Source organism: Elephas maximus, chromosome 8, assembly GCF_024166365.1.
Source record: "Elephas maximus indicus isolate mEleMax1 chromosome 8, mEleMax1 primary haplotype, whole genome shotgun sequence".
Classification (NCBI taxonomy): Eukaryota; Metazoa; Chordata; class Mammalia; order Proboscidea; family Elephantidae; genus Elephas; species Elephas maximus.
Window position 1 is genome coordinate 133,170,465 of NC_064826.1, and position 27,487 is coordinate 133,197,951.

The window sequence follows — 27,487 nt, forward strand, 5'->3', positions numbered from 1 at the left end:
GATAGTGAAGTTCAGATGCTGGGGGCCCCCTTCCTCCTCATAGAGTGGAGGCTCCACCCCAGATGTGGCAGGCTGAGAATACTGGGGCTCCATCACTCTTGCCTCACCTTGCTCATAAGGCAAAGGTTCCACAATGGGAGACGAAAGGCAAAAAGTCCAGAGGCTACTGTACCTACCCAGAAAGCTGCTCATAGGAGTATCACTCTGAGAGAAGCGTGGCACTGTCCTTACCCTTAGCTCTGGAACATGGTCTCAGAGATTTTGCCCAGGGGAAAAGGCAAGTCTTAAGAACCGGGAGCTTCAAAGTCATCCCCAAAGGAACTGACTTTATTGGAATCAGAGTGTGAGGAAGTTCAAGCCTAAAGGAGCTCTCAATAATAATGGAGACTTTGGTAGTAAGAAATTAAGAGGAGATTGGTAGCTCCATTAGAGCAACAAGATAAACTGTATCCCAACAAGTTAATCAGAGAAAACCAGGAAAAGAGGCAGCTAAGAAGAGCCCACCTGGGGGTAAAGAGGCCTGTAAAATAGTCAAAAACCTAAATTGCTTAGAAAACTCCAAAAGAGCTCCAATTTAACTGGGTTAGATGGTGAAGCAGTTTATGCTCCAGGTTATCATCAAAGACAATACAGCAATCAACCAGAAATTAATGGAACCTAACAGCTGGGAATTATGCCAACAGCGGTAAACAGCTTAACAGAGAAATAACAGAAGGAGACAAAGAAAGCTGTAGCCAAAATCACTGTCATACCACGCTGACGGTGCACATGTCCTAGGAGTGACATCAGGGCCTCATATTGCAGAGGGCAAGAGAGAAGATAAATTTCACTAAAATAGTCTACCCAAGAGCCAAGTCAATAAATAAAAAAACAACCCACTTTCACTGTCCCCTCTTCAGAGTGCATTCCTGACATGTTCAGGTGATGCTGCCCAATTCAAGTTGTATATACTCACAATAAATATATTCTATTAAACTAATTTTTGGTGTTTTTCTAAGCAATTTAGGTTTTTGACTATTCTAAAATTTAAAATGATAAAATGCAATGTCCATATAATTGTGTATAACAATACTTGGCTTTTGCAATATTCAGAAATGTACAAAATTCTAGGTTCCACTTCTGAATGGCAGTATGAGGTGCTCCTCAGACTCACCCCCCACTGACAAGAACCATAATTGATGAAAAGTGTTTAAAATTCAACCATTTAAAGTGTCTGGAAATTGTTCTAAGAGCATATAGCAAATAAGCAACAAAAAGAAGCCTGGGAGGGGGTTAGTATCCAGAATACATTGCCTAAAATGTCCAGTTTAAAAAAGAAAATTACAAGGCATCCAAAGAAACAGGAAAAGTGTGACCCATATGCTAAAATTAAGCAAGCAACAAAAACTGCCTGTGAGAAGGTCCAGATGTCAGACTTAACAAAGATTCCAAATCAGACATTATCAACATATGCAAAGAGCTAAAGAAACCAGGCTTGAAGTAAAGGTAGGTATGATGACACTGTCTCATTACACAGAATACATTAATGAAAAGAAAGACATTACTTTAAAAAGAACCAAGATATTCTGGAGTTAAGAAGTACATCACAGAAATAAAAAATTCATGGCAGGGGTCAACAGTAGATCTGAACTAAAAGCATCAGTGAATTGCAACACAGGTTCGTAGAGATTATAAAATCTGAACAAGAGAGGGAAAGAATGAAGAAAAACAAATAGTGCCTCAGAGAAATGTAGGGCACCAAAAAGCACACTAAAAAACACTATGAAAATACCAGAAGAGGATAGTACAAAAGGAGCAGAAAAATATTCAAAGAAATAACAGCTGAAAATCTCCATATGTGAACAAAACACTAATCTACATATCAAAGAATCTAAAGGAACTCCAGAAAAGATAAAAGTAGTGATTCACATCCAGACACATCATAGTAAAATTACTGAAAGAAAAAATTTTAAAAGCAGCAAAGAAAAATGACTCATTATGAATAAGAGAAGCAAAATAAGATTAAACAGCTGACTTCTCATCAGAAACAATAAAGGAGAGAAGGCAATGAAATGGCATATTGAAAATCCTAAATGAAAAAAAATCTATCAGCCAAGAAACTATAGCCATCAAAACCATCTTTCAAAAATGAAGGTGAAATGAAAACATTTCCAGGTAAACAACTGAAAGAATCTGTGTCCAGCTGACCTGCCTTTTAAAGCTGAAAGAAAGTATCCCCAGATGGCAATTCAAATCCACATTTAAAGAAAAAAGCCAGTAAAGGTAATTATATAATTATAAATACAGTATAAAAGCATTTATTCTTCCTTAACTATAACTTTAAAAGCAACTGTATAAAACAACATGTACATACAGCCCCAGTATGACGAACAAGTTCCATTCCTAAGTCTGCGTTTAAAAAAAATTAAAAAAGGGGGAGGAGGGGCCAGATGGCAGAATAGCCAGACACTTCCGGCTAGTCCCTCTTACAACAAAGACCCGAAAAAACAAGTGAAACAATTGTGTTTATGACAACATAAGAGTGCAGAACATCAAAGGAAAAGGTAGAAAACAGACTGTGGAAGATTCAGTACACAAGAGAGGAGCTGACGGACTTGAATCGCTGGGATTCCTCAGGAACAATTCCTGGGAGCGGCTGGCGGGGGTTGGTAGTAGCCTTTGGCCGTAGTTCCCTCAGGAAGCAGCCAGTTGCACAGCCTACTCACACCTCCAGAACCAGAGAAGAATGGTGCTTTTGGCAAAAGCTAACTACTTGCTTATATTCTACCGCACCCCCCGCCCCAAGCCGTCTTAAGTGGCTATTGATTTCCCTGGGCCTCAGACAGGCCCTGCTGAGCACCAGGAGCCATCCTCCTGGCCTTGGAGAAGGAATAAATTTGCAATTGGGGGAAAAGATAATTTGCCAGCTCTACTAATGTGGAGGACTCAGGAGAGAAGCACCTCCTGTCCAGGCATAAACGGTCCATGGACTTTGAATACCTTTCCCCCCCGCATGGACCTGTGTGGGCCTATTTCAGGAGAATAGGCCCTTGCAGGCAGACTACAACTGTTTCAGCTGTGCAGTGAAGAGGTGGGTGTTTGATGTTTTAAACCATTTTACCAATTAAACAGGGTCCTCACGTACCCACATCAGGGGCCTAAGGACTGGTGGCTCCACTCAGGTCTCCCAGCCACCAACGACAAGGTTCTAAGGATAACTGGTACCTCCCAGTTCTTACAACCAAAAACACTGGGTGCCCACGGTCCGTCAGCAGAACCCACACACCTGTACACTCTAGGGAGCAGGGACACAATTTCCTCAGAGACACCTGGGGGACGATTCTCAGCCCCATGCCTTGTTAACCGTGTGACCCCCTGCTGCAACCAGATACTGGAACCTACACCAGTCCCCCCTGCCCCCTAATACTGCAGGACAGAACCAGTACCACACACTTGATGATCAGCTACCTGGACACCTGAGCTGAATTCACCTAGGAAAAGTGAATGGGCTCCTAGACTGATACACCTGATAACAGTTCTAGCCATCTGGGGACAGGACGTTTGAGCTTCAAAGGCAAAAATAATCAAGCTAGCTCACTCAAGCAACCCATTTAGGCACAGCAAAACAAAACAAAGCAAGAAGCTACGATATAGTAAGCAAACATAAAATAAACTAATACGATAACTTATAGATGGCTTGGAGACAACAGTCAATATCAAGTCACATAAAGAAACAGAACATGATTGCCTCAACAAGCTCTCAAAACAAAGAATCAATGCATCTTCTGGATGAAGGTGCCTGCCTGGAATTATTGGATGCAGAATTCAAAAGACTACCATACAAAACTCTTCAAGACATCAGGAATGAGATTAGGAAACAGATCAGGAAATATGCAGAACAAGCCAAGTAACACAAAGATCAAGTAGTTGATGAAATTAAAAAGGTTATTCAAGAACACAATAAAAAATTTAATAAGCTGCAAGAATCCACAGAGACAGCATTCAGAAATTCCTAAGATTAACAATAAAATTACAGAATTAGACAACTCAAAGAAAGTCAAAGCAGCAGAACTGAGCAAGTGGAAAGCAGAATTGGTGAACTTGAAGATAAACCCTTGGCACCAACATATTTGAAGAAAAATCAGATAAAAGAATTTAAAAAATTGAAAAAACTTAAGAATCATGTGAGACTCCATCAAGAGAAAGAACCTATGAGTGATGGGAGTACCAGAACAGGGAGGGATAACAGAAAATACAGGGAGAATTGTTGAAGATTTGTTGGCAGAAAACTTCTATGATATCATGAAAGATGAGAAGGTATCTACCCAAGATGCTCACTGAACTCCACATCACGTAGATTTTAGAAGAAAGTCACCAAGACATATTATAATCAAACTTGTCAGAACCAAAGATAAAGAGAGAATTTCAAGAGCAGCTAGAGATAAACGAAAAGTCATCTACAAAGGAGAATCAATAAGAATAAGCTTGGACTACCCGGCAGAAACCAGGCAGGCAAAAAGGCAATGGGATGACTTATATAAAGCATTGAAGGAAAAAATTGCCAGCCAAGAATCATATATCCAGAAAAACTGACTCTCAAATATGAAGGCAAAATTAGGGCATTTCCAGATAAACAAAAGTTTAGGGAATTTGTAAAAACCAAAACAAAACTACAAGAAATACTAAAGGGACTTCTTTGGTTAGAAGATCAACAATATCAGGTATCAACCCAAGACTAAAACACTGGACAGGGTACTCAGAGTACTCAACCCAGACAGGAAAGTCAAAAAAATCAATCAAGATTAAAAAATGCTCAAAACAGGAAAACACCAATGTTATTACTTAAAGAGGACATTAAAACAATTGAGAGAATAAGAAAAGTAGTCATAGATCTTTCATATGCAGATGAAGACGAGGCGATATGAAGAAATAAAAGTTAGGTTTGAACTTAGAAAAATACGGGTAAATATTGAGGTAACCACAAGGGAGACTAACTGTTCTACTCATCAAAATAAAATGCAAGAAAAAAAAAAATACTCAGCAGAAACAAAATCAACAACAACGAATAAGAGGAAAAGACAATATATAAACTTCTCAGCACAAAAAATTAAGCAGGAAAAAGAAACAGCAAACAACACACAAAAAAGACATCAAAATGACAGCAGTAATCTCATATCTATAATTACACTGAATGTAAATGCACTAAATGCACCAATAAAGGGACAGAGAGTGGCAGGATGGATTCAAAAAAGACGACCCGTCCATACGCTGCCTGCAAGAGTCACACCTTAGATTTAGAGACACAAAGTGAAGTTCAAAGGATGGAAAAAAATAGAGCAAGCAAACAACAACCAAAAAAGAGCAGGAGTGGTAGTATTAATTTCCAACAAAATAAACTTTAAATCCACCAAAAAGGATACAGAAGGACAGTATATAATGATTAAAGGGACAATATACCAGAAGGATATGACCATATTAAATATTTATGCACCCAATGACAGGGCTGCTAGATACATGAAACAAACTCTAACAGCACTGAAAAGTGAGATAGAAAGCTCTACAATTATAGTAGGAGACTTCAACAGACCACTTCTGGTAAAGGACACGACGTCCAAAAAGAAGCTCAATAAAAACACTGAAGATCTAAATGCCATAATCAACCAACTTGACCTTATAGACATATACAGAACACTCCAACAGCAGCCAAGTATACTTTCTTTTCTAGTGCACATGGAACAGTCTCTAAAATAGACCACATATTAGGTCATAAAGCAAGCCTTGGCAGAATCCAGAACATCGAAATATTACAAAGCAACTTCTCTGACCATAAGGCCATAAAAGTAGAAATCAATAATAGGAAAAGCAGGGAAAAGAAATCAAACTCATGGAAACTGAACAATACCCTGCTCAAAAAAGACTGGATTATAGAAGACATTAAGGATGGAATAAAGAAATTCGGAGAATGAAAACACTTCCTAGCAGAACCTTTGGGACACAGCAAAAGCACTGCTCAGAGGTCAATTTATATCAATAAATGCGCACATACAAAAAGAAGAAAGGGCCAAAATCAGAGACTTATCCCTACAACTTGAAGAAATAGAGAGCAACAAAAGAAACCCTCAGGCACCAGAAGAAAGCAAATAATAAATATTACGGCAGAATTAAATGAAACAGAAAACAGCTGAAAGAGTTAACGAGACCCAAAGCTGGCTCTTGGAAAAAATTAACAAAATTGATAAACCATTGGCCAAACTGACAAAAGAAAAACAGGAGAGGACGCAAATAACCTGAATAAGAAATGGGATGAGTGAAATTAAAACAGGCCCAACTGAAATTAAAAGAATCGCACCGGATCACTATGAAAAATCGTACTCTAACAAATCTGAAAACCTAGAAGAAATGGATGAATTCCTAGACACACACTACCTACCTAAACTAACACAAACAGAGGTAGAACAACTAAATAGACTCATAACAAAAGAGATTGAAAAGGTAATCAAAAAACTCCCAACCAAAAAAAAGCCCTTGCCCAGGCAGCTTCACCGCAGAGTTCTACCAAACTTTCAGAGAAGAGTTAACACCACTACTACTAAAGGTATTTCAGAGCATAGAAAAGGATGGAATACTCCCAAACTCATTCTATGAAGCCAGCATATCTCTGATACCAGAACTAGATAAAGATACCACTAAAAAAGAAAATTACAGACCGTATCCCCCATGAATTCATATGCAAAAATCCTCAACACAATTCTAGCCAATAGAATTCAACAACACATGAAAAAAATAATTCACCATGACCAAGTGGGATTCACAGCAGGTACGCAGAGATGCTTCAGCATTAGAGAAACAATTAATGTAATCCATCATACAAATAAAACAAAAGACAAGAACCAACCACATGATCTTATCAATTGATGCAGAAAAGGCATTTGATGAAGTTTAACACCCATTCATGATAAAAACTCTCAGCAAAACAGGAATAGAAGGAAAATTTCTCAACACAATAAAGGGCATTTATACAAAGCCAATAGCCAACATCATCCTAAATGGAGAGACCCTGAAAGCATTCCCCTTGAGACTGGGAACCAGGCAAGAATACGTTTTATCACCACTCTTATTGAACATTGTGCTGGAGGTCCTAGCTAGAGCAATTAGGCTAGATAAAGAAATAAAGGGCATCCAGACTGGCAAGGAAGAAGTAAAAGTATCTCTATTTGCAGATGACATCATCTTATACACAGAAAACCTTAAGGAATCCTCCAGAAAACTGCTGAAACAAATAAAAGAGTTCTGCAGTTTATCAGGATACAAGATAAACTTACAAAAATCAGTTGGATTCCTCTACACCAACAAAAAGAACATCGAAGAGGAAATCACCAAATCAATACCACTCGCAGTAGCCCCCAAGAAGATAAAATACTTAGGAATAAATCTTACCAGAAATGTAAAAGACCTATACAAAGAAAACTACAGTACACTTCTGCAAGAAACCAAAAGAGCCCTACATAAGTGGAAAGACATACCTTGCTCATGGATAGGAAGACTTAACATTGTAAAAATATCTATTCTACCAAAAGCGATCTATACATTTAATGCAATTCCGACCCAAATTCCAACAACATTCTTTAGTGAGGTGCAGAAACAAATCACCAACTTCATATGGAAGGGAAAGAGGCCCAGGATAAGTAAAGCATTACTGAAAAAGAAGAACAAAATGAAAGGCCTCACTCTACCTGATTTTAGAACCTATTGTACCGCCACAGCAATCAAAACAACCTGGTACTGGCACAAGAACAGATACATAGACCAATGGAACAAAATTGAGAATGCAGACATAAATCCATCCACATGTGAGCAGCTGATATTTGACAAAGGCCCCAAGTCAGTTAAATTGGGAAAAGACAGTCTCTTTAACAAATGGTGCTGGCATAACTGGATATCCATCTGCAAAAAAATAAAACAAGACCCATACCTCATACCATGCACAAAAATGAACTCAAAATGGATCAAAGACCTAAATATAAAATCTAAAACGATAAAGATCATGGAAGACAAAATAGGAACAACATTAGGAGCCCCAATACATGGCTTAAACAGTATATAAAACATTACTAACAATGCAGAAGAGAAACCAGATAATGGGGAGCTCCTAAAAATAAAACACCTATGCTCATCCAAAGACTTCACCAAAAGAATAAAAAGATTACCTACAGACAGGGAAAAAGTTTTTAGCTATGACATTTCTGATCAGTGTCTGATCTCTAAAATCTACACGATACTACAAAAACTCAACAAGAAAAAGACAAATAATCCATTTAAAAAATGGGCAAAAGTATATGAACAGGTATTTCACTAAAGTAGACATTCAGGTTGCTAACACATACATGAGTAAATGCTCAAGATCATTAGTCATTAGAGAAATGCAAATTAAAACTACAATGAGATTCTACCTCACCTCAACAAGGCTGGCATTAATCCAAAAAACACAAAATAATGAATGTTGGAGAGGTTGTAGAGACTGGAACACTTATACACTGCTGGAGGGAATGTAAAATGGTACAACCACTTTAGAAATCGATTTGGTGCTTCCTTAAAAAGCTAGAAAAAGAACTACCATAGGATCCAGCAATCTCACTCCCTGGAATATATCCTAGAGAAACAAGGGCCTGTACACGAACAGATATATGCACACCCATGTTCACTGCAGCATTGTTCACGATAGCATAAAGATGCCAGCAACCAAAATGCCTATGAACAGATGAATGGATAAATAAATTATGTATATTCACACAGTGCAACAGTACGCATCAATAAAGAACAATGATGAATCTGTGAAACATTTCATAACACGGAGGAATCAGGAAGACATTATGGTGTGTGAAATTAGTCAGTTGCAAAAGGACAAATATTATATTAGACCACTATTATAAGAACTCGAAAAATAGTTTAAAGAGAGAAAAGGATATTCTTTCATGGTTACGAGAGCAGGGAGGGATGGAGGGAGAGGGTTTTTCACTAATTAGATAGTAGGTAACAAACTATTTTAGGTGAAGGGAAAGACAACACATAACACGGGAGAGTCAGCACAATGGACTAAATAAACCAAAAGCAAAGAAGTTTCCTGAATAAACTGAATGCTTCAAAGGCCAGCATAGCAGGGGCGGGGGTTTGCGGGCCATGGTTTCAGGGAACATCTAAGTGATCTGGCATAATAAAATCTATTAAGAAAACATTCTGCACCCCAATTTGAAGAGTGGCATCTAGGGTCTTAAAACACTACCAAGCAGCCATGCAAGGTGCAGTAATTGGTCTCAACCCACCTGAAGCAAAGGAGAATGAAGAACACCAAAGACACAAGGTAATTATGAGCCCAAGGGACAGGAAGGAAGAGCCACAAAACCCAGAGACGACTACAGCCTGAGACCAGAACAACTAGATGGTGCCTGGCTATAACCAATGACTGCCCTGACAGGGAATACAATAGAGAACCCCTGAGGAAACAAAAACAGCAGTGGGATGCAGACCCCAAATTCTTGTAAAAAGACCAGACGTAATGGTCTGACTGAGACTAGAAGGACCCCAGAGGTCATGGTCCCCAGACCTTCTGTTAGCAGGAACTATGCCCAAAGCCAACTCTTTAGACAGGGACTGGAGTGGACTGTGGGATAGAAAACGATAGTGGTGATGAGTAAGCATCTTGGATCAAGTAGACACATAAGACTATGTGGGCAGCTCCTGTCTGGTGGGGAGATGAGTGGGCAGAGGGTGTTAGAAGTTGGCTGAGAGGACACGAAAACAGGGAGTGGAAGGAAGGAGTGGGCTGTCTCATCAGAGGGAGAGCAACGAGGAGTATATAGCAAGGTGTATGTAACTTTTTATATGAGACTGACTTAGTTTGTAAACTTGCACTTAAAGCACAATTTTAAAAATGAAAAAAAGTTTAATTAAAAAAAAAAGTGGAATGGCTATGCTAATATCAGAGAAAACAGATCTAGAACAACAAGTGTTACTAGAGATAAGGAGGAACATTTTAAAACAATAATAGGGTCAATCCATTGGGAAGATATAACACCTATAAACAGATATGCATGTAACGACAAAGCACCAAAATATGTGAAGCTTTTCAAAAACTAATAGAATTAAAGGGAGAAATAGGCAATTTAACAAAAATAGTTGGAAACTTCAATATCCCACTTTCAATAATAAATAGGATAGTGCACATCAGCGGGTGAATGGATAAACAACTTATACTATATTCACATAATGGAATACTACGCAACAGTAAAGAACAACGACGAATCTGTGAAACATCTCCTAATATGGAGGAATCTGGAAGGCATTATGCTGAATGAAATTAGTCAGTCGCAAAAGGACAAACATTGTATGAGATCGTTATTGTAAGAACTCAAGAAAAGGTTTAAACACAAGAAGACATTCTTTGATGGTTATGAGTGTAGGGAGGAAGGGGGAGGGTAGGAGTATTCACTAATTAGTAGGCAAGAATTATTTTCTATGAAGGGAAGGAAAACACACAATACAGGGGAAGTCACCACAACTGGACTAATCCAAAAGCTAAGAAGTTTCATGAATACAACCAAAGACTTCGAGGAACCAAGTAGCCAGGGCGGGGTCTAGGGACCATGGTTTCAGGGACATCTAGGTCAACTGGCATAACAAAGTGTATTAAGAAAACGTTCTGCATCCCATTTTGGTGAGTGGTGTCTGGGGTCTTAAAAGTAACAAGCAGCCACCTAAAATGCATCAATGAGTCTCAACCCACTTGGTGCAAAGGAGAATGAAGAACACCAAAGGCTCAAGGAAAATATGATCCCAAGAGAAAGAAAGGGTCACATAAACCAGCCTGAGATTGGAAGAACTAGATGGTGCCCGGCTACCACCAATGACTGCCCTGACAGGGAACACAATAGAGAATCCCTGACAGAGCAAGAGACAAATGGGATGCAGATCTTAAATTCTAGTAAAAAGACCAGACTTAATGGTCTGGCTGAGACTGGAGAGACCCCAGAGGTCATGGCCCCTGGGCTCTCTGTTAGCCTAAAACTAAAACCATTCTTGAAGCCAACTCTTCAGACAAAGATAAGCCTGGACTATGAGACATAAAATAATACTGGTGAGGAGTGTGCTTCTTAACTCAAGTAGACACATAAGACTATGTGGGCAGCTCCTGTCTGGAGGCGAGATGAGAATGCCGAGGGGGACAGAAGCTGGTTGAATGGACACAGACAATACAGGGTGGAGAGAAGGAGTGTGCTGTCACATTGTAGGGAGAGCTACGGGGGTCACATAACTATGTGTGTATAAGTTTTTGCATGAGAAACTGACTTGAATTGTAAACTTTCACTTAAAGCACACACAAAAAAATAAGATAAAATAACGAATAGGATAACTAGGCAGAAGATCAACAAGGAAACAGATACCTTGAACAACTCTATAAACTAACCGGACCTAACAGACATCTATAGAACACTGCATGCAAAAACAGCAGAATATACACATTTTTCTCAACTGCACATGGAATATTCTTCAGGATAGACTATGTATGCTAGACCATAAAACAACCTCGATAAATATAAAAGGACTGAAATCATACAGAGTGTGTCTCATTCACAGTGGAATGAAACTGGCAATAACAGAAACTTGGGAAATTCACAAATTTGTGAAAATGAAAAACAACCCAAAATAACCAGTTAGTCAAAGAATAAAAAAATCACAAGGAAAATTAAAAATTACTTTGAGGTAAATAAAAATGAACAGACAACGTATCAAAACTTATAGCATGAACCTAAGGCAATCCTTAGAGGCAAATTTATACCCATAAACGCCTTTATTAAAAAAGAAGAAAAATCCCAAATTGATAACCTAAGCTTTTGCCTTAAAATATTGAAAAAAGAAGTCCAAACTAAACACAAAGTAATCAAAAAGAAGTAAATAGCAAAGATTAGAGAGGAAATCGATGAAATAGAAAATACAAAAGCAACAGAGAAAAGCAATGAAAACAAAAGTTGGTTCTTTGAAAAGATCAACAAAGTTGACAAATCTTTAGTAGGAATGACCAAGAAAAAAAAAGACTGAAATTACTAAAATCAAATAATGAAAGAGGGATCAGTACTTACAGAAGTAAAAAGATTATGAGAGATTACTATGAAGTATAAATCAATAAATTAGATAATTTAAACACATGGACAGATTTCTAGAGAGACAAAAAATACTGAAACTGACTGAAGAGGAAATAAAAAATGTGAATAGACTTATAACAAGAAAAGAGACTGAATTACCATTAAAAAAAAAAAAAAATACCCAAAAAGAAAAGCCTAGGTACAGATGTCTTCACTGGTGAGTTCTTAAAGAAGAATTAATACCAATTCCTCATAAACACTTGCAAAATATAAAAGAGGAGAACAAATAAACCAGATATGTTAGACTAGAAAAATTCACTTAATGCAAAAAAAATCAGTAAAGCTCATTCTATGACTCTAGTATCACCCTGATATCAAAACCAGACAAAAAAAAATCAGAAGAAAACAGATCATTGCCTCTTACAAAAAGAGACATAAAAATCCTCAAAAACAAAAACACCAACCAAATCCAGCAATATTAAAAGATCATACAATATGACCAAATGAAATTTATCCCAGTAATCCAAAGTGCATTTGATACCTGAAAATCAATTAATGTAATAGACCATATTAATGAAACAAAGGACAACAACCACAGGATTTTCTCAAGAGATGCAGAAAAAGCATGTGCCAAAATACACATGTCTCTTCATGATAAAAACACTTGACAAACTGGAAACAGACAGGAACATCTTCAACTGATAAAAGGCATCAATGACAAACCCGCAGCTAACACCATACTTAATGGTGAAAGCCTACATGCTTTCCACCTAAGATCAAGAAGAAGACAAGGATGTCTGCTCTTGCCACTTCTATTCAACACTGTACTAGAGGTTCCAGCATGGACAATTAAGCAAGAAAATGAAATAAAAGGCATACGAACACGAAAGGAAGAAGTAAAATGACCTCTATTCACAGATGCCATGATCATCTATATAGCAAATCCCAAGATTTGCTATATACATAGCAATAAACTAATAGAATAAACAAATTCAGCAAGATTGCAAGATAGAAGATAAATATACAAAATTCAATTGCATTTCTATGTACTTTCAATGAATGATCCAAAGATGAAATTTAGAAAACAATTCCATTTATAATAGCATCAAAAAGATATTTAGAAATAATTTTAACAAGTGTAAGACCTGTGCTCTAAAAACTACAAAATACTGAGAAAGAAACAATAAAAAGATGATAACGTTCTAAAAGGCCAAAATCAATCTCGTAAAAAAAACTCTAAATCTTGCTCTTGAGTGCAGAGTAACAATAGCAAACAGAAGAAACAATGAAGTAAAAGAGCTAAATAGAAGACTTTAAAGGGTGACTCAAGAAACCAAAGCATTATAACGAAATGTGCAATGACCTGGAGTTACAAACCCAAAAGAGAAGAAAAAGCTGAAAGAACTGAAGAAAAACTACAAGCCTAGAGTTGCAATATTGGATTTTTATGGACAAAAAGCTGAATGGCACAGGAAGCATCATAAGAAGATGGAAGGAATACACAGAGTCACTGTATCAGAAAGAATTGGTTGATGTTTAACCATTTCAAGAGGTAGCATATAATCAAGAACCAACGGTGCTGAAGGAAGACGACACTGGTGAAAAACAAGACTCCAGGAATTGATGGAATGCCAATCGAGATGCTTCAGCAAATGGACGCAACGCTGGAAGCACTTGCTCATCTATGCCAAGAGATTTAGAAGACAGCTACTAGGCCAACTGCCTGGGAGAGATCCATATTCGTGCCCATTCCAAAGAAAGGCGATCAAAGTGGCATGTGAAAATTATCAAACAATACCATTAATATCACATGCCAAGTAAAATTTTGCTAAAGATAACTCAAAAACAGCTTCAGCAAAACGTCGACAGGGAACTGCCAGAAATTCAAGCTGGATTCAGAAGATGATGTGGAACAAAGGGTATGACTGCTGATGTCAGATGGATCTTGGCTGAAAGCAGAGAACACCAGAAAGATGTTTACCTGTGTTTTACTGACTACACAAAGGCATTCAACTACGTAGATTATAACAAATTATGGGTAACAGTGAGAAGAACAGGAACTCCAGAACACTTAATTGTGCTCATGTGTAACTTGTACATAGATCAAGAGGCAGTTGTTTGTACAAAACAAGGGGATACTCAGTGGTTTAAAATTGGAAAAAGTGTGTGGCAGGGTTTTATCCTTTTACCTTACTTATCCAATCTGTGTGCTGAGCAAATAATCCCAGAAGCTGGTCTATACAAAGAAGAATGAAGCATTAGGAATGGAAAAAGACTCATTAACAACCTGCGATATTCAGATGGCACAACCTTGCCTGCTGAAGTGAAGAGGACTTGAAGCACTTACTGATGAAGATCAAAGACTACAACCTTCAGTATGGATTACACCTGAACATAAAGAAAACAAAAATCCTCACAACTAGACCAGTAAACAACATCATGATAACCAGAGAAAAGACTGAATATTGTCAAGGATTTCATTACAGTCCAATCAACAATCAACCTCCATGGAAGCAGCAGTCAAGAAAATCAGACAATGTATTTCACTAGGCAGATCTGCTGCAAAAAACCTCTTTAAAATCTAAAAAACAAAGATGTCACTTTAAGGACTAAGGTGCACTTGACCCAAGCCATGGTATTTTCAATTGCCTCGTATGCATGCGTAAGTGGGACAATGAAAAAAGATCAAAGAAGAACTGATGTATTTGAATTACGGTGTAGGTAAAGAATACTGAATTCTGCCAGAAGAACGAACAAATCTGTCTTGGAGGAAGTGCATACAGGATGCTCCTTAGAAGTGAGGATAGTAAGACTTTGTTTCACTTACTTTGGATGCATTATCAGAAGAGACGAATCTCTGGAGAAGGATATCAGGCTTGGTAAAGTAGAGGGTCAGTGTAAAAGAGGAAGACCCTTAATGAGATGGACTGACACAGTGGCTGCAACAATGGGCTCAAACTGATCTACTATTGTGAGGATGGCACAGGACAGGGCAACATTTTGTTCTGTTATACATGAGGTTGTTATGAGTCAGAGCCAACTCGACAGCACCTAACAACATTCTAAATAAATAAATAAAATTGTGTATGGATTGGAAGACAATACTGTTAAGATGACAATAATAACAAAGCAATCGCAGATTCAACGAAATCCCGAACAAATTCCAATGACCTTTTTTGCAGAAATTGACAAGCTGCTCTTAAAATTGATAAGATTTTAAAATACATAAGAGACAAGGGATATGGAATAGTCAAAACAATGATAAAAAATAAGAATGAAATTGGAGGACTCACACTTTCCCATTTCAAAACTTAATACAAAGCTACAGTGATCAAGACAGTGAGGAATGGCATAAGGAGAGAAGTACAGATCAATGGAGCAGAATTGAGAGTTCAGAAATAAACCCATCTATCTACAGTCAGCTGATTTTTGACAAAGGTGCCATGATAATTCAAAGCGAAAAAATATTCTTTTTAACAAATGGTGGTGGGATGAGTGGATAACCACATGGGAAGGAATGAAGTCGGAATCCTGCCTCACATCATATACAAAAATTAACTGAAGATGGATTTGCTGTTGTTGTTGTCAGGTGCCATCAAGTCAGTTCTGACTCATAGCGACCCTATGCACAACAGAACGAAATGTTGTCCGGTCCTGAGCCATCCTTACAATCATTGTTATGCTTGAGCTCATTGTTGCAGCCACTGTGTCAATCCACCTCGTTGAGGGTCTTCCTCTTTTCCGCTGACCCGGTACTCTGCCAGGCATGATGTCCTTCTCCCGGGACTGATCCCTCCTGAAGACATGTCCAAAGTATGTAAGACACAGTCTTGGCATCCTTGCTTCTAAGGAGCATTCTGGTTGTACTTCTTCTAAGATAGATTTGTTCGTTCTTTTGGCAGTCCATGGTATATTCAATATTCTTCGCCAACGCCACAATTCAAACGTGTCAATTCTTCTTCGGTCATCCTTATTCACTGTCCAGCTTTCACATGCATATGATGCAATTGAAAATACCATGGCTAAAAGTATAAAGCTCTTAGAAGAAAATACAGGCATAAATCTTCATAACCTGATTAGGCAATGATTTCTTAGATATGACACCAAAAGAAAAACTACAAAAAAGACTGGATATCATCAAAACTAAAAACTTCTTTGTTTCAAAGGATAGCATCAAAGAAGTGAAAAAACAACTCATGGAATGGGAGAAGATGTTTGTAAGTCATGTATCTCATAAGAGACTATCTAGAATAAAAGTACTCTATTCTAAAAAATACAGATAATGGCATAAACTGGCAAGGATACGAAGAAATGAGAAGCCTCATTCACTGCTGCTAGGATATGCAAGCTGATGCAGCCTCTATGGAAAACAGTGCAGCATATCCTCTAAAGGGTAAATACAGCTACTCCATGACCCAGCCGTTCTATTCCTAGGTATAAAACCCAAGAGAAATGGAAACCTAGGCCTACACAGAAACTTAAACATGAATGTTCATGGAAGCAGTATTCAAAACAGTCAAAACGTGGAAAAAACTCAAATGTCCATGAACTGATAAACTGAAAGAAAATGCAGTATAGCCATACAACAAACATTATTCGCTAATAAAAAGAAATAAAGTTCTGATAAATGCTACAACATGGATGAACCTTGAAAATATTATGCTAAGTCAAAGAAGTTAGTCATAAAATACCATATATTGTATGATTCCATTATTATGAAATATCTAGAAGAAGCAAATCAATAGAAGTGAAAAGTGAGTTAGTGGTTGCCTAGCTGTGAGTGGAAAAGGTGGATAGTGGGAAATGGAGTGACAGCTGATGGGTATAGCATTTCTTCTTGGGGTGATGATAATGTTCTATGCTTGACTGTGGTGACAGCTATACAATTCTGTCAATGATACACTTTAAATAGGTGAATTTTAGGGTATGTGAATTATATCTCAATAAAGTTACTATTTAAAAAAAAGAAAGCGACAGGAATGCCAAGCATTCAAGATACTGCTAAAAAAAAAAAAGGCATAAAAATCTGTTTTTGAGGGATTCTGAATGCTTGCTGTTTCATTAAGCAAGAAATTGGGAAAGGGTCATTAGTTTCATTTAATGTCTTTTTGTCATTTGCCGATTCTCCATTATAGAAATATTACAATGATAAAGAGATAAAAGGAGAAGATTTCCAAAACAGATGGCCGATTATAAAAATGAATGTAATATGGATATAAAATGCACATAAAATGTATTCTATGACTTCTAGTATAATGTGGAAAGGTAGCCAGGGAATCAGGAGACCTGGAACCAGGTTTCAGCTCTGCTTTATCAAACTATTCTCTGACACTTTATTTTTTGCCAGATAAGACTGAAGCTAGGGTGAGGAAGGGAGCTTAGACCAGGTTCTCTGGGCCATCTTTAGGCTTAGGTGAATGGACAACCAGTGGCATCACTAGAGAGATGCTAGGGGTGTGGAATGCACTGGGTCATGCTGTCAGAGGGGATGACACCAAAGTGACAATAAAACCTGTGTGCAGTGTTTCAGCAGAAATTTATTATTTTTTATAAAAATATTCCTGTAATATGAACAGGGACTTCACCAAAGAAGACATTCAGGCACCTAACAGATACATGAGGAAATGTTCATAATCATTAGCCGTTAGAGAAATGCAAAACAAAACTACAATAAGACTATCTCACTCCAACAAGGTTGACATTAATCCAAAAAACACAAAATAATAAATGTTGGAGAGGTTGTGGAGAGACTAGAACACTTATACACTGCTGGAGGGAATGTAAAATGGTACAACCACTTTGGGAATTGATTTGGTGCTTCCTTAAAAAGCTAGAAATAGAACTATCATATGATCCAGCAATCCCACTCCTTGGAATATATCCTAGAAAAATAAGAGCCTTCACACGAACAGATATATGCACACCCATGTTCACTGCAGCACTGTTTACAACAGCAAAAAGATGGAGGAAGCAACCAAGGTGCCCCTCAACGGATGAATGGATAAATTATGGTATATTCACACAGTGGAATACTACACAACGATGAAGAACAATGATGAATCCGTGAAACATTTCATAACACGGAGGAATCTGGAAGGCATTATGCTGAGAAAAATTAGTCAGCTGCAAAAGGACAAATATTGTATGAGACCACTATTATAAGAACTCAGAGAATAGTTTAAACACAGAAGAAAATATTTTTTGATGGTTACAGAGTAGGGAGGGAGGGAGAGGGGTGTTCATTAATTAGATAGCACACAAGAATTATTTTAGGTGAAGGGAAAGGCAACACACACTACAGGAGAGGTCAACACAACTGGACTAAACCAACAGCTAAGAAGTTTCCTGAATATGCCTGAACACTTCGAGGAACAGAGTAGCAGGGGCAGGGGTCTGGGGACCATGGTTTCAGGGGACATCTAGGTCAACAAGCATAACAGAATGTATTAAGAAAACATTCTGCATCCCACTTTGGTGAGTGGTGTCTGGGGTCTTAAATGCTAGCAAGTGGCCACCTAAGATGCATCAATTGGTCTCAGCCCACCTGGAGCAAAGGAGAATGAAGAACACCAAAGACACAAGGTAATGATGAGCCCAAGAGACAGAATGGGCCACATAAACTGGAGACTACATCAGCCTGAGACCAGAAAAACTAAACGGTGCTCGGCTACAACCAATGACTGCCCTGACAGGGAACACAACAGAGAATCCCTGATGGAGCACAAGAACAGTGGGATGCAGATCTCAAATTCTCATAAAAAGACCAGACTTAATGGTCTGACTGAAACTAGAAGGACCCCAGAGGTCATGGTCCCCAGAACTTCTGTTAGCCCAAGACTGGAACCATTCCTAAAGCCAACTCTTCAGACAGGGATTGGACCAGACCATAAAACAGAAAATGATACTGGTGAGAAGTGAGTTTCTTGACTCAAGTAGACACATGAGAGCATGTGGGCAACTCTTGTCTAGAGGTGAGATGAGAAGGCAGAGGGGGACAGGAGTTGGTTGAATGGACACGGGAAATACAGGGTGGAGAGGAAGAGTGTGCTGTCTCATTAGGGAGAGACCAACTAGGAGTACATAGCAAGGTGTATGTAACTTTTTGTACGAGAGACTGACTTGATTTGTAAACTTTCACTTAAAGCACAGTAAAAAAAAATTTAAAAAAAGAACAAACAAAAAAAATCCCTGTAGTAGGGTCGCTATGAGTCGGAATCGACTCGATGGCACTGGGTTTTGGAGTTATAACAACGAAAACATTTTTTGTAAGCCCAGCTTACATGCATCAATGTATCTATAAGGCTAAACCTCTAGTTTAATTTACTTTCTGAACCTTCTAATGCACCCCGGTCTAGCTGTCATCATTACCCAATTGCAATGATGCTTGGAACCATGTAGTTTCGTCTGCACAAGCTACAAGGACGTGCTGTTGTTTCTGCTGCTGCCAGTGTTTTTATATTTGCTGATTTTATCAAATTTTCTGGTGTTTGAGCTACAATATTCTGGTTAATTAGCATTTGTGAATCTATTAAAGGAAAAGATGGAATGATACACAGGAATTACAATTTACAAGTAACATCAGCACAGAAAAACATTACTAAGGATTCCGTATGGTCTGGCACAGGAGAAGGTCACTATGGACAATTAAGCAAGTATCTCAACCCTCACTTCAACTTCTACCACAGTTAAATAGAGAAGCTCTTCTTTCATTTATTTTCAAAACTGAGGTATTGCATAATAGTTCAATAGACAATTAACGGGAGCTTCATTAAAAAAAAAAAAAAAATTTTTTTTTTTTCTTCATCTCTACATAAAATGTAATTTATGAAAGCCCTGGACTAGATAATCCAGCTGTAACAATCCAGGTATATAATATTAAAGTATGTAGAAATCTCCTGTAAGCATACCCAAAACAATTGCACACATCGGTACAAATCAAATGAGTGTTTCTAAAAACTAGTGATGTTTCAATTTTAAAGAAAATGGTGTCAAGTAAATATTATATTTTTATCTTTCTGACCTCATTTTTGCTATTCAAAGACATTAGTTACAAACTCACTTTGTCTTTCCTATCACCAGACTCGTCTTTCTTTTCAAATAACCTCAAGCATTCATAATAGGAGAACACTCAAATCTGAGACCTAGAACAAGCATGAGAGATCCTGTCCTTAAACGTAAGGTATACTTACCAACAGTCAGGAAATCTGATCGATACTGACAAGTCATTCCAAAGCCAAAATCTCGCCAAAAGCCAGAATCTTTTTTGTGAACCTTAAAAAAAAAAAAAAAAAGGCTTCAATTAATCCCTCAAGAACTAGAAGTTTTAATTAACAATGAAACAAATTAAAATATTTTCCCCCAATTTTTTCCTGCCATTTATGTGACTGCTAAAGGACCACATGCATTTGTTATTAAATCCTTACCAAAAGTATACTAATCCCCAGGAGCAAAGGATCCCACCACTTTCTCAACCCCTGCACAAGGTGGGTGATGAGGTTACTAATGAATCTATCTGGTGCCTGACCTCAGCAACTTGCATTCTAGGGAGGATGACCGTTACACAAACACAAACTGTAATACACTGTGCGAAGTTCTACACAGTAGGGCTTTCTTGGGTGCCTATCCAGCATCGATTCCCCAACAGTTCTTCCTGATTGTGTGCAGAATTTCATTCTGTTAATTACCTGGCCCCATGCAGCCCAGAGCTTCAGGGAAAGCTTTCACCCACAGCTTTAAGGTGGGTTAGTTCTTGGGTTACCAATGACCCACCTACTGACAACTCATCCTTGCCCTTTAATGTTATATAAATTTGCCCTCACTTTGAAATGATGAAATCAGCCCCTACTAGCAACAAATTCTTCATCACAATCCCCTTCACTTGCTGATGTGCAGCTTATAAATCAGTGAAAAGGCTTCGACCCCTTCCTTGCACTAAACCAAAAAAACCCGTTGCTGTCGGGTTTATAACCTCGGGAATGATCTGGTTTATAACCTCGAGAATGCCTGTACTTTACACCAGTGAGGGAGTCTCACCCCACTTGTTGTAGGAACTGATTCAGTAACAGGCACTAGACCCAATTCAGGTCAATAAGCTATAAGGGAAGGTTTGCTGGGAACTTTGGAAAACAAAGCCTCTTTGTTTTCGAGTTTCTGAATCAGACACTTGCTCTTTTAACATGGTGTAGGGCAGGAGTCAGCAAACTGTGGCCCACAGGTAAAATCCGGCCTGCAGCTTCCTTTTGTAAACACTTTTATTGGAACACAGTGACGCTCATTTTTTTACAGATTGTCTTAAGACTGCTTTCACCCTATGAGGCAGAGTAGTTGTGACATGGAATGAAAACATAAAATATTTCCTATCTAGCTGTTTACAAAAACAGCTTGCCAGTGTGTTACAGGGTGCAGGTATGAAGCTTCCAACTGCTGCAGTCCTTTTGCAACCATAAGGATAACCAGCTTTAAAACGAAGCCATAACCACAGCAGTCCAAGGAGAGAAGAAAAAAAGAAAATAAGGACTTGGATGACATTGAGCCACAGAATCAAGAAAAAGTTGAAGCCTGATAAATACCCTTTATTTTATTCATATACTCAACAATGTTTATTATCTGTTAAATATGGTTCCTGGAGCTGGAACAGAGCTGACAAACTCCCTGTCATCACACATAAATATGCATTTCAGATGGTGATACACGCCTTGAACAAAAATGCAACAGGATGAGAAGAGAGCCTGACAGAGGGGCAGGCCTGTTTGGGATATAACAGCCACAAACAGCCTCTCAGACGGTGACATTTAAGCAGGCACCCAAAATAAACGAAGGAGTGGGCTATGTAAGGAATAGGAGACCACCTCCAGGCAAAGCAGCAGGAGCTTGGAGTGTTTAACAAGCAGCGAGGAAGCGACTGTGACTAGAGCAGTGAGCAAGGGAAGAACAGAAAGAATGAGGCCCAGAGGTCAAGAGAGGGCTTTCAGTATTTTCTAAAGGTAAGTCATATTACAGTGTGTTTGTTTGCTGATGAGAATGATCTACAAGAGGCAAAATGTTACGTCAGGAGAGAATAAGAAGGATAATTGGACGGACATCTTTGTTTAGGCACAAGGATATGAGCTCTAGTTTACAAAGGTCTGGGCTGGCCTTACAAAAAGGCATTCCCAGCTTCTCTCCTGTGAACAGAGAGAGGGCTGAAGCTACAGTTCAGAAGCACTGAATCTGACAGGTTTCATGACAGGAGAATAAGGAATTTATCTTCTAAGTGAAGTAAGATAAACAGAGAATAAGGAGTGATGAGGGGGTGTTGGGAAGTATTAGAAGGCTAGCTGGCTTGGAAAATGGGAGAATGGGTGGACTAGGTAAGGTGCAGGACTTTACGGCAGTGCCAGGGCTCTTGAGGTCTAAGGTCATAAAGTGAAACAGAGTAGTGGTGCTGTGTGTTTCTCACCCTCCACAGTCTGCCGCTCTAGGGCCTGGCTGACAGTTGCCCTTAGGCAGGTTGAAGGTTCTACAAAAGAAGGAGTGAGGGATGACAGGGTACTATGCATAAAGCTGTGCATAATGACTGAACAGGTAGCCTGAAGTAGGTAACGAGAAAGTGAGAACCTGGACACAAGTGGGCGAATAAAGGAAATAAAAGTCCTTCCTGCATGAAAAGGAGAGGCACCTGACCCCAACTGGAGGGTCTGAGACAGCTTCCTCCAAGAAATGAAGGTTAAGTTAGAATCTGATAGATGAACAGGAGTTAGCCAAGTTATCTAGGGGAGGGTTCCTGGCAAAAGAAGAGCATGCGTGGAGGCCTGGAGATGGTCAGAGCATGTGGGCATGGATGGCGGGATTCAACACCAGAGTCAGAAGTAGAGGGTACCCACAAAGGAAGTGTGCCAGGGCTCAGCACATCATTCCTGTAACGGCCAGCTAGTAAATATTTTAGGCTTTGTGAACCTTACAGTCTTTATCAAAACTACTCAATCTTTGTAGTGTGAAAGGAGTCACTGACAATAAATAATCAAATGAACATGGCTGTGTCCCAATAAATTTCCTCTACGGACACTGAAATTTGAATTTCACATAATTTTCATGTGTCATGAAATATTATCGTTTTTTTCCCCAAACATTTAAAAATGTAAACACCATTCTTAGCTTGTGGGCAGTACAAAACCAGGTGGCAGGCCAGATTTGGCCTGCAGGCCCCAGCTTGTTGATCTCTAGCCTAGAGAGACACTCAGGGCCCCATCACAGAGAACCACCTGTGCCTTGTCATGCAGGTGGGCTTTATCCTAATGACAAGGGGCATTCTTTGAAAAGTCATTCAGAGGAGAAATGGGATCAGATGATGTCTTGGAAGGCTGGGGTATACAGAAGAGATTAGGATGGAGGAGAAGGGAGGTGGGGAGGCAATAAAGAGACAACAGTTGCAACCTGGGCATAGGAAGCTAGTGCTGTATGCTATGATGGCATGTACGTACAAAAAGAAAGAAATGTGGGTAGATGTGGAAAAGATTTAGGACACAGAAGTGACAAAAGCGAGCAAGTGACTGATGGGACTGGGTGGACGGGGGCAATGACAGGGAGGGATAACTCAAGAATGAAAGCCAAGTTTCATTCTTGACAGATGGTATATGGGTGCCATTCCCAAAGTCTAGAAGCACAGGAGAAAGGGCTGGCACAGCAAGATGGCGCAAGGAGGAGCTTGGTTCTGGGTATGAATCTGAGGTAATCTGTAGGGCAGTCACATGGAAATTCCTGAAGATAACGGGAATGTAAGGGTCTGTAGAGGCAGAAATTTTGAGGAGAGCAGGGATGGTCTGAAAAAGTTGCTGTGCAGAATGAGAGAAATGACTGGAAAAAACAGAATTAATCAGGTAGCACTGGGGACTCAATGAAGTTGGAGCTGATAAATGAGGTATATATTTTCCATTTCCATTTTTTATTTTTATTGTGGGGAAAATATACACACAAAAACATTCACCAATTCAACAATTTCTACATGCATTTGTGACCATTCCACTATTCAGCCCACTGAGTTTTATATTTTCACAATTTTTTAGCAACATATCTTGTTTACAAATTTAATGTTTTCTCTAATCTCCAGATGTTTCCTATCTATATTCATGTTCTCATGTGTTAAGTTTTGTTTATTAAAATTTGGTGCCTTTCTCAAAGTGCTGGCTTTCCTTAAATGTTTGGTTAGTCTTAGTTAACTGGTACTCATTTTTACTTCAAAAATCATTATTCAAAAATCCAAGGCTGTTGGCTACGATGACAAGGGCTTATCTCCAGTGACAGTGGAAGAGGGGCAGACGTGGTCTCAGGCAGTATGCACCAGCAGCTCATGTTCTGAGTCCAGGGGCTCCCAGGACATCCTGCAATGCACTAGCTTCCTAGGATCCTGCCCTGCCTCTCCAGCTCCAGTAACCACACACACTGCCTAGCCTGGGAGTCGATCCCTGTGGCACCCGCTGCTCAGCACTCCCCAGAGAAGCACACAGACTCCATGGCTCCATCCCACTCCCAGTCTTCTATGAGTTCAGAGGATGCAAAGCAGCCTCATCTTCACTCAGGGATCTGCACATGCTCCAGACTGTTCTCTTCTGCTTGCTATCCTTCCATCAGCTCTATGCTGTTTCTACCTTAGAGAAATTTCTCAAAACTACATCTGCTAAAGGCATTTCTCTCATTTTTTATACACTATTGTGGGTTTCCCTTTTTAATAATTCATTTTTACAAAGGATTCTGCATGTGAGGTAAGGCAGATGTGGGTGCTCAGTCTGCTATTTTGAGCCCCTTTATATTTATATTCCTAAGGAGCACTGACTACAGGTAAGTTAGAGGGGTGTGTGTACGCACATATGTGCTCACATGCTTTGCCAGGTGTTTGTATCGAGATAATGCTGGTCTTAAGAAATATATTAAATAAATCCTATGGCACTAAGATTACCTGCTCTCTGAAAGTGTCGGGAAACTTGGTAAAATTTTTGATAACTTCTGGTCTCTTCAATGCTTCTATTTCTTCTTAGCTCATGTTAGTATTTTATAAATTCTCAAATCTTGTCTTGAATTTACAACTTTAAAATTTTATTATATATAATTAATTTCTCAGTGCTTTCATGTCTTAATTTCCAATGTTATCTTTTTATACCCTGAATCTATCCATTTAATGATTTAAATGAAAATTTTTTTTTGCACATAAAGAATTTTTGTTTCATTAATTTCTGTCTTTATGTTTGTTTTCTCCTTCTCTCCTGGGTTTTCTTTTTTTTTTTTAACATATTAAATTTACTTCTTAGTTCACGCCATTCTTTATTCATGTTAACACCAAAAGATTATACTAAATGCAATGCGGTACCCTGGCCTGGAATCTGGAATAGAAAAAGGACATCAGTGGAAAAACTAATGAAATTCTAATAAAATCTGTAGTATACTTAACAGTAACATAAACAACAAAACCCACTACCATCTAGTCGATTCCAACTCATAGCAACCTGTAGGACAAGGCAGAACTGCCCCATGGGTTTCCAAGGCTGTAATCTTTATGGAAGCAGGCTGCTACCTCTTTCTCACTAGGAATGGCTGGTGGATTTGAACCACCAGCCTTTGGGTTAGCAGCCCATCTGCTTAACCATTGCCTTCGAGTCGATTCCAACTCTCGGCAACCCTGTAGGACAAAGTAGAACTGCACCATGGAAGCAGACTGCCACATCTTTCTATGTGGAGTGGCTGATGAGTTTGAACCATCAACCTTTCAGTTAGCAGCCAAATGCTTAACCACTGTACCACCGGAGCTCCTTAACAGTAACATACCAATGTTAATTTCTTAATTTTGATGAATGTACAATGGTTATGTAGATGTTAACATTGATCAAACATGCACTCAAGATGCACTGGTGATTGGAATGTGAAAGCCAGAAACGAAGGATCTGTAGTTGGAAAATATGGCCTTGGGGATGGAAATGAAGCCAGAGACTGCATGATAGAATTTTCCAAGACCAACAACTTCTTCATTGCAAATACCTTTTCAACAACATAAATGGCGACTATACACATGGACCTCACCAGATGGAAAACACAGGAATCAAATCAATTACATCTGTGGAAAGAGATGATGGAAAAGCTCAAAATCATTAGTCAGAACAAGGCCAAGGACTGACTGCAGAATAGATCATCAATCGCTCATGCAAGTTCAAGCTGAAGGTGAAGAAAATTAAAACAAGTCCATGACAGCCAAAATTCAAGTTTGAGTATATTCCACCTGAATATGGAGACCACTTCAAGAACAGATTTGATGCACTGAACACTAATGACCAAAGGCCAGAAGAGCTGTGGAATGACATCAAAGACATCATACACGAAAAAAAGAAAAAGGTCAACAAAAAGACAGGAAGAAAAGACCAAAATGTAAGTCAAAAGAGAGTGACTCTAAAACTTGCCCTTGAATGGAACGGAAGAATGAATGGAAGAAATAATGAAGTAAAAGAGCCGAACAGAAGATTTCAAAGGGTATCTCAAGAAGACAAAAGTATCGTAACGAGATGTGCAAAGGCCTGAAGTTAGAAAACAAAAAGGGAAGAACATACTCAGCATTTTTCAAACTGAAAGAACTAAAGAAAAAATTTAAGCCTTAAATTACAATTTTGAAGGGTCCTATAGGCAAAATATTTAACGAAACAGGAAGCATCAAAAGAAAATGGCCGAAGCCAACACTGCAGACATGAATTGGACCAGAAAATGGGTTGGAGAGGGATGCTGGTGAGGAGTGAGCTTCCTGGATCAGGTGGACACTTGAGACTATGCTGGCATCTCCTGCCTGGAGGGGAGATGAGAGGGTGGAGGGGGTTAGAAGCTGGCGAAATGGACACGAAAAGAGAGAGTGTAGGGAGAAAGCGGGCTGTCTCACTAGGGGGAAAGTAATTGGGAGTGTGTAGCAAGGCATATATGGGTTTTTGTGAGAGACTGACTTGATTTGTAAACTTTCACTTAAAGCACAATAAAAATTATAAAAAAAAGAAAGAAAGAAAATGGAAGGAATATACACAGTCACTGTACCAAAAAGAATTGGTCAACATTCAACCATTTCAAATGGCAGCATATGACTAAGAACCGATGGTATCAAAGGAAGAAGTCCAAGCTGCACTGAAGGCAGCGGCAAAAAACAAGGCTCCAGGAATTCACAGGATGTTTCAACAGCTGAGATGTTTCAACAAACAAATGTAGCACTGGAGGTGTTCACTCCTCTATGCCAAGAAATTTGAAAGACAGCTGCCTGGCCAACTGACTAGAAGAGATCTACATCTGTGCCCATTCCAAAAAACGATAATCCAACAGAATGTGGAAATTATCAAAATTATTGCTGTCAGATGGATCTTGGCTGAAAGCACAGA

At 38.9% G+C, this 27,487-nt stretch overlaps 1 protein-coding gene across 6 annotated transcripts in view; it reads right to left on the bottom strand.

Moving 5' to 3' along the window:
- The window catches only part of CSGALNACT2 (chondroitin sulfate N-acetylgalactosaminyltransferase 2), a 101,893-nt gene that overhangs the window by 33,476 nt on the left and 40,930 nt on the right, over positions 1-27,487 (bottom strand). For 5 of the 6 annotated variants that reach the window (XR_007518509.1, XM_049894701.1, XM_049894698.1 and 2 more), the window contains one exon: positions 20,306-20,387. Coding sequence is in view for 5 of the 6 variants with exons in the window: in XM_049894701.1 (XP_049750658.1) it covers positions 20,306-20,387 (82 nt within the window). In the remaining variant the exon portion in view is untranslated. Of the gene's footprint in view, positions 1-13,418; positions 19,642-20,305; positions 20,388-27,487 lie in introns of those variants that run through there. The other variant, XM_049894702.1, reaches the window with a different exon arrangement.